Source organism: Melanerpes formicivorus, unplaced genomic scaffold (assembly GCF_026170545.1).
Source record: "Melanerpes formicivorus ecotype bairdi unplaced genomic scaffold, bMelFor1.0.p_v2 SCAF_29, whole genome shotgun sequence".
Taxonomy (NCBI): domain Eukaryota; kingdom Metazoa; phylum Chordata; class Aves; order Piciformes; family Picidae; genus Melanerpes; species Melanerpes formicivorus.
The window spans coordinates 3,029,652-3,042,916 of NW_027142381.1; the positions used below are offsets into that span (position 1 = coordinate 3,029,652).

Below are 13,265 nucleotides of genomic sequence, written 5' to 3' on the forward strand. Positions count from 1 at the left end.
GCTCTTTACTCAATCAATCCATCAACACCATTATCTTCCCATCTAGGAGTACTGGGCTGGATTGTGTTCTTGTTGATGTTTGCACGGGCAACAAATACGAGTCAAGGGAGTTTTCTATTGATGCCAGACTTGATTCTGTATTTTTAGTGCTGTCAACAAGCTGCCAAAAGACCGAGGGCAAGCCCTGTCATGGTTCTCTGCCCTAGTTTCACACAATAAGCAACAAGTAACGCCCCCCACAATGGGATTTCAAGATGCAGTGAGTTTGAAAGGCTCTGGTGGAAGCATCTAGTTTCATGTATCATAGTATCATTCAGAGTTGGAAGGGACCACAAGGATCATCTAGTTCCATACCCCCTGCCATGGGCAGGGACACCCCACACTAGATCAGCCTGGCCAGAGCCTCATCCAGCCTGGGCTTAAACACTTCCAGGCTGGATGTAAACATGAGGAAAAAGCTTTTTCACTGTGAGGGTGACAGAGCCCTGGAGCAGGCTGGCCAGGGAGGTTGTGGAGTCTCCCTCTCTGGAGATGCTCAAAACTTGCCTGGATGCCTTCCTGTGCGATTTGTGTAGGTGATCCTGCTCTGGTGGGGGGGGGGGGGTTGGACTGGATGAGCTTTCAAGATCCCTTCCAGCCCCTGAAATTCTGTGATTCTGTGAAACCTCCACACTGTTTCACATGAAAAGTTGGCTGCTGAGGTCACCTTGCCTATTTTAAAGACCGTGGTGGAAGTTGTGAGGTGGAAAAAAAGAATGGCAAACGAAGGACAGGAGGTGAAAAGTCCCTAACAGTTTCCTCTTGGACAAGGTGGACACATTCCAAACATTCTTTATACTTTCTTTTCCTCTCTCCTCTCCTCTCCCAGAGGTGGTTTCTATTGTGTATGTGTTGAATGGTAGGTTTGCTGGAGTCGAGCCAAAGAGAGAGAGGTGGATGGCTGCCTTTGTGGCCAGAGTAGGGAGGGAGGGAGGGAGGGAAGGATTTCCTAGTGCAGAACAAAGCCGAGATATTGATAACAAAATCCACTAAAGTGCTGACTGTTGGGAAATGCTGCCTGATTTCTCTGCTTGTGCACTTTTTGTGCCCCCACATCTGAATGCTGTTCTAATTTTACATTCCAAACTATTTGAATTCAGTACTGCCATCCTTTCTGGACATCTCCTCTCTCTCCCTTGTGCTCAGAACAAAGGATGTAAAGAATCTGTTTGGTTTTTTTCCCCTTCCTCTCTATTCCCCTTTGCAAGTGAAAAAAATAATCAACCAAACAAAAAAAAAAGCAAAGCAAACTGCCAGCAAAAAAACAAAAAGGAATAAGCTGAAGCAGGGGCTAGGGATTTGGAAGAAATTGTGAACTCAGGTTGGTTTTGCAAGCTGAGAGACTGCTCTGGCCACACCAGGAGAGAAAGATGCTGTTCCAAAGTCCACTCACCATTAGTATGTCTGCTGTGATAGCCCAGTTTGAAAACAGAAGAGTTTCTCCGATAAAAATGCAAATCTGTTGTGACAAAACACACAGAAAAGAAAAAAAAAAGGGAGAAGATTTATTCACTTGACATTCAAAGGGAAAAGGACCTGCCACAAACTTTCTTTCCTTGCTTATCTCCTTCCAACCTGCCCAACGCGCTCCGCGTTAACGGCCGTGCTTCATCCTGAACGTTAGGAAGGGAGAGGCTTTTGTTAGAGCTCTAGAGGGTTGGCCTGTGACTTTGTTAGTGTGAACTGTTGATGGTCTACAGAGCTGATAAATAAAAGGCTGGCACTTTTGGTTGCAGAAGAGTATGAGGAGGCAGCAAGAAGAGACAGCCCTAGGCTACCATTCTTGCATCAGACTGTTGCGAAAAGCCAGCTGGGAAAGGTGAGGCAGCCACAAACCCCCCAAACACAGTCATTTTCAGCACTAGCAATCAAGTGAGGTGTAAAGCTTGCTCTGTAGTAAGCCAAATTAATATAGACTAGAATATAGAATTAACCAGGTTGGAAAAGACCTTTGAGATCATCGAGGCCAACCTATCATCCAACACTGTCTAATCGACTAAACCGTGGCACCAAGCACCCCATCCAGTCTCTTACTAAACCCCTCCAGTGATGGTGACACCACCACCTCCCTGGGCAGCACATTCAAATGGCCAATGTCTCTTTCTTTGAAGAACTTCTTCCTAACACCCAGCCTAAACTTCCCCTGGTGCAGCTTGAGGCTGTGTCCTCTTGTTCTGGTGCTGCTTGCCTGGGAGAAGAGACCAACCCCCACCCTGGCTACAACCTCCCTTCAGGTAGTTGTAGACAGCAATAAGGACTCCCCTGAGCTTCCTCTTCTCCAGGTTCTCTGCCCACTGTGTGCAAGATCCCTTCCCTCCCCTGGCAGCACAGTGCTGTGAGGGGGACACAAGCGTAGGCACTGTGACAGCTCAAGGGTGGTGCTGGTGCTATCTGTGGATAGCCAAGACAGGGCTTAAGCGTGGGGTTTGCAACACTGAAATGCAGCTCCTGACTATGGAGACCATGAACAAGGTATCTTAAAAGCCCTCTGTATGTAGTGGGATGAGAGCTGCTTTTTGTGGTGGTGTGGTATGAACAGCCACCACAAATCCTTTCTGCCTCTAGCACTCCCTCCTTCCTTACTCCCATCTCACACATTCACAGATTGGGACCCTCAGAGGTCATCTTGTCCAGCTCCCTTGCAGTAAGCCAGGACACCTCCAACTAGATCAGGCTGCCCAGGACCCCATTGAGTCTGAATCTCATACAGCCTTCTCAGTTGTGCTGGTACCAATGGGGCCAAGCAGGGATTCAGAGCTGGAAAGTGAGATGGGGCAGGGAATCTTTTGTTGAGGAGAAGCAGGGGAAAGAGGGGCTGGTTTTGCTTATCCTTTAACCTAAATCAGTTCTCTGGTGCAGTTCACCACATGGTTCCACAGTTATAGCAGTTAAAGGACTGGAAATAATCAAGAGGATTAACAGCTTTAACCTGGCCTCATCATTAGATGTTCATTGATCTGAGTCAGATGGAGCAGGTGACACAGCTTCAGGAGTGACACTGCCTCCATCAAAAAGCTTTTCACTCACATTTCACTTGTGAACCTTTTGCTTTTACACTGCAAAGAAACATAGGTGAAATGGGCTTAAAAAAACCCCAAGGCTGGAACATCTCCCACATGCATTTCTCTCTTCCTCTGTGTGTTATGAAGAGCAGAGCACAGATGAAATGCTGCATAACCAGGCTTGTAAAAACCAGCTCCCCCATTCTCCACCAGTAAGGAGCCAAGCAAAACTCATTTCCTCTCCCCCAAAAGGCTGCTTTTTGCCCAGCTAACCCATTTCTTTTTGTGGCATCTAAAGAGAACACATTACTCCTGGAATCCCTCTTGGTAGTTGGGCATAACAGCCATGGAGATTTGGGTCCTGGTTATTGAAGCTTCCCCTTTTAATTGCCCTATGTTCAGGTTTTGTTATGTCGAATAGTCTGCAATTCACTGCTAAAACAAAGCTAGTAAGAAAGACAAGGTACACTTGGCTCTGAGGAAACATCCAGAGGGATGTCCTTTTGTGATGGGCTCATGAGCTTTGTCATTCTGACAGCCACAATAGCTGCCCTGGTCCCTGCTGCTTGCACAGGTGGTCTAGGGTGGGAGGTGACACTGCACACTCGATAGCTGTGGCATGATGGTGACCACCACCACTGTCTTCCCCACACACCAGTTGGGATTGCCTAACCCCCCCAGACCATCTAACCCTGCCAGGAATAGTTTTGCTTTATTTAGCAAGTCTTGCACACTGACCTACAGAAAGCTTCCTCTATTTGTTTCTAAAATTGTCTTTGTTTCCCTCCCTATTCCTCCTTTTTGTGACTGGATTTGCTGCTTCTGTGATGGTGCCTGAGCCAGTCCCTGCAGCCCAGCTGATCACCTAGCAAACCTCCTCTTTCCCATTCTTCACTGTCCACTGGTCTAGACATAAAATTGTTTGCTTGACAAAGACCTCTAAGATCACTAAGATCTAAGTCCAACCATCGACCTAACACCACCATGGCCATTAACCCACGTGCCACAGTGCCATGTCTACAAGACACCTCCAGGGATGGTGACTCCACCATCTCCCTGGGCAGCCTGTTCCAATGCCTGACCACTCTTGCAGGAAAGACATTGTTTTCTAATATCCAAACCTAAATCTCCCCTGGCACAACCTGAGGCCATTTCCTCTTCTGTCCCTTATTATTGGGAGAAGAGACCAACCCCCACCTCACTCCAGCCTCCTTTCAGGCACTTGTAGAGAGCAATGATGCCCCCAATCAGCCTCTTCTTCTCCAGATTAAACAATCCCAGCCCTGGAAATCTCAGCTGCCAAGCTCAGAAACACAAACCCAATAAACTAAGGTGCTGACAGTCTGAAGTCATGTGTCATTCTTCCAGGCAACCATCACCAGAACAAGAGGACACAGTCTCAAACTGTGCCAGGGGAAGTTTAGGCTGGAGGTGAGGAGAAAGTTCTTCCCAGAGAGAGTTGTTAGCCATTGGAATGTGCTGCCCAGGGGGGTGGTGGAGTCCTCATCCCTGGAGGTGTTCAAGAGGGGATTGGATGTGGCACTTGGTGCCATGGTCTAGTAGTCATGAGGTGTTGGGTGACAGGTTGGACTTGATGATCTCTGAGGTCTTTTCCAACCTTGTTGATTCTATGATTCTATTCTATTCTATGTAGCGTGGGCACAGGTGGACTCACAGGATCTGCTCTGAAATCTGTCCTACTACAGCTTTGCAGATGCTGCTACTGGGATTCTGTGGCTGAACAGATTAGACTGAGCTTGGGAAAGATGTACTCAACTCTTCTGAATGCAGCACCAACATGCCCTGCCTGCTCGTGCAGTACTGAGACAGGCAACTGCTTGCCTTAAGGTTGTATGCATGGTGCACATGTAGCATATGAATTGCTACACACAGCAAGCAAGACTTGCCCCTTTCTTCAGGAATTCAGCACAAGTCCTGTGAATTAATCACTGACATGCTACAGGCTGCAGAGTGCTCCAGTCTGGAATTGTTCATAGTATCATAGTATCATTCAGGGTTGGAAGGGACCACAAGGATCATCTAGCTCCAACCCCCCTGCCATGGGCAGGGACACCCCACACTAGATCAGGCTGGCCAGAGCCTCATCCAGCCTGGGCTTAAACACCCCCAGGGACGGGACCTCGACCATCATGTTTCCATGAAACACTTGTTGTAGCATCTGGGTACTGGTAAAACAGGAACAAGAGGAAGATCAAAAAGTAGGACAAAAGATAGTGGCATGAAACAAAATAAAAAGAGTCAGTCCCTCAGCTGCTGATGGGGATTTATGGAAATCAGTTCACCCACTGCAAAGGGCAGATGAGGATCTGTGGCATTTTTGCTGGAGAGAGACTCTAGGGATGCTCACTGCAAATAGGGCAACCTCTAGACCAGACTGATAGCTCCTGACACTGGCACGGTTTTGACTCCTCACACACTTCTCGAAGCCCCATTTCACACTGGGATTTCAGCTCTAGACATCTACCCTCTCCAGAATCCAGCTGTGCTGTCTGGCATCCCATCATCTTTGTTTGCTGTTCAGTTGCTCATCTGTGATGAGCCAATAGAAGCTTTGCCCACACCCCAAGTGTTTTTGTTTATAGGATCTGTTAGCATTGTCAAAATGATAAATAGAGGAGGCTTCAGAATGGTCACACCAGCAGCTCTCACAGTAAAATCTAAGCAGGGTATAAACCACTTCCTTGGCTGCCTGCAAAGTGCATGTCATTGTTTCAGACAGGAAAGACCTCTAAGATCGAGTCCAACCATTGACCTAACACCACCACCATGGCCATTAAACCATGTCCCCAAGAGCCATGTCCACACATGGCTTGAGCACCTCCAGGGACAGTGACTCCACCACCTCTCTGGGCAGCTTGTTCCAATGCCTGACATCTGTCTGCATCTTCATTATTTACTTTCCTCTCCGAAATGCTGGGTAAGGCTCCCACAGTACTCTTGGATGTGAAGCAAGTCTCACTGATGTCAGTGCTGGGCAAGACTGATGCCTCAGAAAGAGGTAAATCACCCCCACCGTGTCAGCAAAAGGTCCCTGGGGCTGAGACAGAGAGGCTGTAGAAGCTCTGTGGCAAGGTTTCACCCTGGGACTTGCTGTCTCTGCAAGACCATAAAACGTCTTGGAGGAATTGATAGAGATGTTGAAATTGAGGTACAACAGGAACTTGGAACAGTGTCAAAAGGAAGGCAAAGCAAAGCATCTCTCTCCAGTCATTTGGAGCTTTAAACCAGTGTAAAATCTGCTGCTGCAGTGTCTGAGCAGAGCAATGTGATGATGCCATGCAGCTAATGGGTTTCAAGAGACAGGTTTGAAACCCAGCATTTCAAAGAGGAAATATCTCAGGCAGAATGGGACCTAAAGATATGTAGATGGCTGTTTTAAGGAGCTGGACTAGGGCACACAAATCCACAGGCTGCAAGGGAAACAGAACAAGAACTACCTGGGCTACAGAGCCAGTTGAGAGAGCAGAAGATAAACACACAAGTGTCTGGGCAGCTAGGTGATAGGAACGCTGCTATATTCCACTCTTCCAGCCACTTCTACCACTGGCAATCATATACTGGAGTAGCATGAACAGATTGGATGGAAAGAAGAACTCTCTCTACCTGCTCCAGGTAGGAGTGGCTGCTACAGAACTGGAACAGCAGCTGCCCTCAGGGACCAAATCCATCTGCAAGACAGGACTGAGCGGGAGAGAAAATGCATGTGTGTTCAGGGGAGGAAGAGAGCAGAGAGCTGACAGCCTGTGAGGGACAGGTGATCACGCTAATGGAAATGCAGGTCTTCTCCAGGAAAAAATGCAAACCCCCCAAAGCCAAGAAATTAAAAAGCAAAGGCTCTGCTGATCCTTGCTGGAGTGCTGAACACTTCATTTAAGCTGATGCCAGAATAAGTTGGTGTTAAAATCTCCTGACTGCTGACTAGATCAGGGAGGAAGACAGCGATCTGGTGGCCATCACAGCTGAATGGTGAGAGAATATCATCTTATAGGGACTCATCTAAATGCCTGGAAGAGATATTTTAAAGCTTTGAGCCAGTGAGGGGTCCAGAACCACTAACCCTTCCATTTTAGCATGGTGTGATCAATGACAGAAGTCTAAGAACAGTCACAGCAGAGGAGGTCTGCAAGAGCCACCACCCTGGGGCACAGGCCAGAACATGGCTCTTGCCTCTCACAGTCATACAGAAATCAAGGATGCTGCTTCAGGATGACAGCCAGGGCACAACCATCAAGGAAGCTATCAGAAATGAGAAAAGCCACCCAGAAATCTTACTGTACTTTCCCCAGATTTTGAGTCCATCCTATCTAGGTGATACATCTCCAACCATCTCTTGCTTTCCCTGCTAAAACTTCTCCCAGGTCCTAGGCTTCTCTCCAGTACACTGAAAGGGAACCTGGGGCCTCTTCAGTGTACTTGATTTTTGCTCTCTGCTGGAAGCAAGATTCTAGCCTGAGGCTGGATTACTATACTTGAGTTCTCCCTTTTCCCTTCAGTCTTTTTGTCTGGATCTATCTGATGCCTTGATTACAAACACTCAGGGAGGGGCCTTCTTTCAATCTCCCTTTGAGCAGCACAAGTACTGTGGGTTCCTGGGCTGTGACTGGGATTTTGGGTGCTATGGCAATACAGATAACAACAAATTGAAATGACCTGACAATTAACACTGCTCTGCAGCAAGCTACCCACGTATGGAAATGAATGGTACTTGCAGGTAGCCAAAAGCATGCCCACAGACAAGTTATTGTGCAATTATCATTTGGTATCACTGCAGCTCCAATACCCTTATTGCATGGGGAGTGGCCAATTTTCCAATACCAAAGAATTAGGCAAGAGAATAGAGGTAGGGATAGAGGTACAGAGAGAGCACTTGGAAGGCAGGGAGCTGTGGGTTTCCATGCATGCACTATATCCCCAGCTCTGAGTTCTGAGGACAGTTTAATAAGTGGGGTTAAGCAGCTGAGACATCATTATCCCTTCCAGGCACATCTAGATTGTGCCACAATGAAGGACATTCAGAAGGGGAGAAGCAAAGCCAACGTCTCAAGCTTCCTGCAGGCAACAACACAGGGAGTGTTCTGAGGAGTTTAGCAGGGAGGGTAAGAGTGAGACTGGCATATGCAAAGGATTATACTTACATAGGCTCCCACAATGCTGCTCTTGGCAGCAACGAAGATCAGACAGATGAAGATGGCTGATCCTAGCATGCCAACGGCACAGACAAGGGGATCAGCTCGCTGGGTTTTTGACCGGCACCATTTGGTTGCCCCTGCCCCGGTGATCACACCCAGGAAACCAGTGAAGCAGGTGATTGCTCCAAAGATCAAGCTAGTAAAAAGGACAAAAACCAACAAACAAACAAAAAGAGAGACAGGTTTATTTATTGGAGTTCCCCCCCTCTTCCCTCCTCCCTCCCTTACCCCCTCAAAGGACTTAATCTTTGAACAAATTACTAGGGGAAACGGACTACTAGAAACCTGAACATTGGCTTTCCAGATTCAAAAGAAACAAAGGAGCTCCCCTGCTGAGGGCTGGTGGTTTTAGCACTCTTCCCCCGCAGTTAGGAAAAACACAGCGTAGGAAATTCAGCCTTGCACACAGGCACTGATCAAAATGCAAAGGGGTGCAGAGGTCTCATGCTGCTGCTCCGGGTGGGGCTGAGCTTCCTACAAGGTGCATTGTACAGCTGCTTGTGTATGCACACAGCTAAGTAATAGCTTCACATTGATCAGATAAGGGGAAAGTCACAGGCAGAACGCTATGAAGCTGAAGGGAAAGGAAGCCTAACAAAACTGTGATGCAGAAGCAGAAAAGAGACTTTTGTCTATGCCTTAGAGGGTGTTCGGAGAGCTGAGAACTTGGGTTTTGAAGCCCCATACTAAAGAGACTTCCAACACACTTTGACTTCCTAACCCCTTTCAGACCACTTCAAGGCAGCTTTCTTTTGCTGTTAGGTTATACCTTTGAAATGTGCTCTTTTAAATTTAAAGGGCCAGGAGCTGCCTAAGATTCTCCATGCTGCAGAGGTTCAGGACTCGGATTACAGAATCTTTGGCAGCTCCGTTACAGTAGCTCCAGGGCAGCTCGAAATGTAGGTGTCATCAAGGAGTGGAAAAGTTCCCTTGGTAAACAGCAGATGGGCAGTCAGAGTGGAGCTGTACTTTTCTGCTCGCTGCATTTCTGCAGGACAGCCTGAGACTGCCCGCTGGGCGCTCTGGTTGATGGCCCTCCAAACCACTAAGTGCTTTACTTGAGGGTGGGATTGTGTCAGCTCCAGCAAGAAGGTTTTCCCGATGTTATTTCCCCTCCCCACCCCACCCCCAGGCTAAAAAAAGCAGAAGAGCTGACAGAAGAAAAGAAAAAAAAAAAAAAAGGAGAGAAAAGAAAAAAGAAAAAAATAAGAAAAAAAGAAGAAGGAAGAAAGAAGAAGGAAGAAAGTAGAAAGAAGAAGAAAAAAAGACAAGAATAAAGACAAGAATAAAGACAAGAATAAAGACAAAGAAAAAGAAGGAGGAAGGGAGAAGGAGGAAGGGAGAAGGAGGAAGGGAGAAGGAGGAAGGGAGAAGGAGGAAGGGAGAAGGAGGAAGGGAGAAGGAGGAAGGGAGAAGGAGGAAGGGAGAAGGAGGAAGGGAGAAGGAGGAAGGGAGAAGGAGGAAGGGAGAAGGAGGAAGGGAGAAGGAGGAAGGGAGAAGGAGGAAGGGAGAAGGAGGAAGGGAGAAGGAGGAAGGGAGAAGGAGGAAGGGAGAAGGAGGAAGGGAGAAGGAGGAAGGGAGAAGGAGGAAGGGAGAAGGAGGAAGGGAGAAGGAGGAAGGGAGAAGGAGGAAGGGAGAAGGAGGAAGGGAGAAGGAGGAAGGGAGAAGGAGGAAGGGAGAAGGAGGAAGGGAGAAGGAGGAAGGGAGAAGGAGGAAGGGAGAAGGAGGAAGGGAGAAGGAGGAAGGGAGAAGGAGGAAGGGAGAAGGAGGAAGGGAGAAGGAGGAAGGGAGAAGGAGGAAGGGAGAAGGAGGAAGGGAGAAGGAGGAAGGGAGAAGGAGGAAGGGAGAAGGAGGAAGGGAGAAGGAGGAAGGGAGAAGGAGGAAGGGAGAAGGAGGAAGGAGAAGAAGAAAAAGAAAAAAGAAGAAAAAATAAGAAAGAAGAAGAAAAAAGAAGAAAGAAGAAGATAAAAGAAGAAAGAAGAAGAAAAAAGAAGAAGAAAAAAGAAGAAGAAAAAAGAAGAAGAAAAAAGAAGAAGAAGAAAAAAGAAAAAGCAGCAGCAGCATTTTTCTGTCTCTTTTATTCACCTGGAGAAATGCTTTTTTAGCATTTCATGGCTTGTGCCATCCAGGTAAAGCACAAAACAATGGATTACTTTTCCCAGCTTCTGGGCTGCAAGTGATGTTATATAACTGGGACTGGCAAAAAAACCCCAAACCACTGCATAACACTGAGCACTGCAGACCCAGATCTCTGTACCATCCTTCAGCCAAACTCGGCACACACAGCAGCATACAGAGCACTGAAGCACGCTGCTCCCTCATGTAGAAGCAGAAGTCTTCATGGTTAGCCTCTGTAGCCTTTAGGGGAAGCAGTCCAACCTCTGAATTACAGCCACCACTGTGGCTACCCAACCTGCCAGCTTCCTCTGCTGCTATCACAGATTAAGTATGGGGCTTCGAAACCCAAGTTCTCAGCTCTCCAAACACCCTCTGAGGCACAGACAAAAGTCTCTTTTCGACTTCTGCACCACAGTCTGGGAACCAAGACAGAGCTGAGGTCACCACTTCTCCCTTGGTTTGACTTCATGCACTGAAGAAGAGAAATAAAGCCTCGTTTACAAATCCCAGCATTTCCTACCATTGTTGTAAAGGCCTAGAGGAAATTACTGACATTCTAGTAACTTGACCCTCTGGGACCTGCCTGTTTCCTCTCATAAATAAGCCCAACACTCTCTTCTCCCCATCTTTAAAGCAGCTGGGTCTGAATCTCACCTGTCTTTGGTGCCACAGGGCTGTGAGCTGCAGGTTTCTGCTGTCTTCTGCACCACCTGTGCTCTGTGAAGGTAGAGAGGGATCCACATGCCCAGTGCCCCTGTGGCAAAGGAGACGGCTGAGGTGGCCAACGATGAGAACACATAGCTGCGGCTGCGGAGATGCAAGAGGTGAAACCAAGAGGAGGTTTAGTGGTAAAAGTTAGGAAGCAGGAGCCCCAGACAGCTGGCAGTGCTTTGGTGGCAAAACAGTGTTCTCCCAGACTAGCCACCTCCCTTTGCCAAGGGGCAGAAACAATGCAAGGTACAAAGCAGTGGAGGATAAGAGGCATGGAATAGTTCTTCGTATGTGATGCTCTGTTGATAGTAACTTACTTAGCTCTTCAGATTTGCCTCACATTTTTCATGGGACCTTTGTCACTACTTAGCCACTAAGACTAAATCACCTCTTTACCTGCATGACCACTTTCACTTCTCCCTCCCCACTATTACTGTTTGGATAAACTACCTACATAAGCAATGCAGAAACATTGACAAATGCTCCTGTCTATAAGCCACCATCAATTTTCATAGCCCTTTGATACTGGATGGCAGTAGCAGGGAGACAATTCTAGCCAGCAGTTCCAAAAATGAGGGACACCAGAAGTTTCCCATCAGAATTCCAACAGAACACTGAATTCAGAAGTGATTGCACATTCACAGCCAGCGCTCTGGAAGCAAGCAGAGCTGCTGCACCACTGGTGAGCACACAAACCTTTCTGCACAGCTCCACATTTTTCCACACATGAGCACATTCAGTGCTTGGGCATTCAGTCACACCTGGCTGTCTTACACAGATACATTTAAATCTGCCTTATTTTGCAAGCTTTTGTGTATTTCCCACTCTTAAGTCGCTCTGCCACTTAACTCTCCCCTCAGCAGCGTAGCTCCCTCATGGAAGAAAAAGGGTCTAAGTGTCTGAACAAGAGTGGCACAACAATTAATACAGGAATGCAGCATCTTCTACACTTCAAAAGCCTTGGTTTGTCTGAAGCATGAGCCAAACAAAGCATTGGGATCTCTTAGATCTCAGTCTTGGAAGTGTTAGAGCAGAAGTGGGAAGCCATCATCATCACTGTACCTCATGAAAACATAGGTGCACAGACTAAGCTTCCCCCAGCTCCCTGCATGGTGCCACTTTCCAGTCCCCCAGTGCTAAGAGCACAGGCCACTGGATGTTCCAATTCACCATTAGGGACGGGGAATGGTTTTGGCTGAAGTGCTCTTACTTCCTAATCAGTGCTTTCATGTCTCTTAGCCATGAGGTCTGAGCCTTCAGCTGGGCCCCGAGTTGTTCAGCATTTCCTCTTTTAGCAGCAGGTACAAATATCAAGATGAGTGTCCCTGTTATCATTCCCAGCAGTGGAGATACCTGCAAGAAAGGAGCAGGGAATTAGCACAGGAGTCAGCAGGGCTTGCTGTCACCAGTCAGGAAGGAGGAGATTACATTCATTTAGTTTCAGCAGCTTGATTCTTTACAGTTAGGCAGAATCTGTAAGCACACTGAGGCATCTGCTCCTTCCTTCCTCCCTGTCATTCCCTGGACTCTTATCTCACTCTGGAAGCACGCAGCTTTGAGAATGCTCTGACTGAAGCAGTCCTACTAAAGTTCCAAGATTAATCTAAATTTGGTTCTTCAGTGACATTTAACTCTTTGGAAACCAATTCCCAGCTGGGCTGAGAGACCAGCTAGTTTCTGGAAGCATGTAGAAGCCTTTTAAAGGCAGTGAGGCCAGGGGAAGGATTTCTGGACCTTGGGAGCATGATGGCTTGGCAAATCCTTGCTTGACATGCATCCCTCTTTCACCTAACCCACAACAGCTTGCCATTTTCAGGCAGCTTCATCAGATTACCTCAGTGGACAGCAGACCAAGAAATATTGAAAACTGAGGCTGGAAGATGCATTCAAGGGTTAGATTTCCCAGTTTCACACAATCACCAAGGTTGGAAGAGACCTCAAGGATCATCGAGTCCAAGCTGTCACCCAACACCTCATGACTAAACCATGGCACCAAGTGCCACATCCAATCCCCTCTTGAACACCTCCAGGGATGGGGACTCCACCACCTCCCTGGGCAGCACATTCCAGTGGCTAACAACTCTCTCTGGGAAGAACTTTCTCCTCACCTCCAGCCTAAACCTCCCCTGGTGCAACTTGTGACTGTGTCCTCTTGTTCTGGTGCTGGTTATCTGGGAGGAAGAGA

At 47.6% G+C, this 13,265-nt stretch overlaps 1 protein-coding gene across 2 annotated transcripts in view; it reads right to left on the reverse strand.

Moving 5' to 3' along the window:
* SPNS2 (SPNS lysolipid transporter 2, sphingosine-1-phosphate) overlaps positions 1-13,265 on the reverse strand; it is a 182,422-nt gene that overhangs the window by 52,436 nt on the left and 116,721 nt on the right. For both annotated transcript variants that reach the window (XM_068154482.1, XM_068154481.1), the window contains exons 6-9: positions 12,291-12,433; positions 11,024-11,176; positions 8,198-8,387; positions 1,433-1,498 (exon numbers count right to left, since the gene is read on the reverse strand). In XM_068154482.1, coding sequence (XP_068010583.1) covers positions 1,433-1,498; positions 8,198-8,387; positions 11,024-11,176; positions 12,291-12,433 — 552 coding nt within the window. The remainder of the gene's footprint in view (positions 1-1,432; positions 1,499-8,197; positions 8,388-11,023; positions 11,177-12,290; positions 12,434-13,265) is intronic.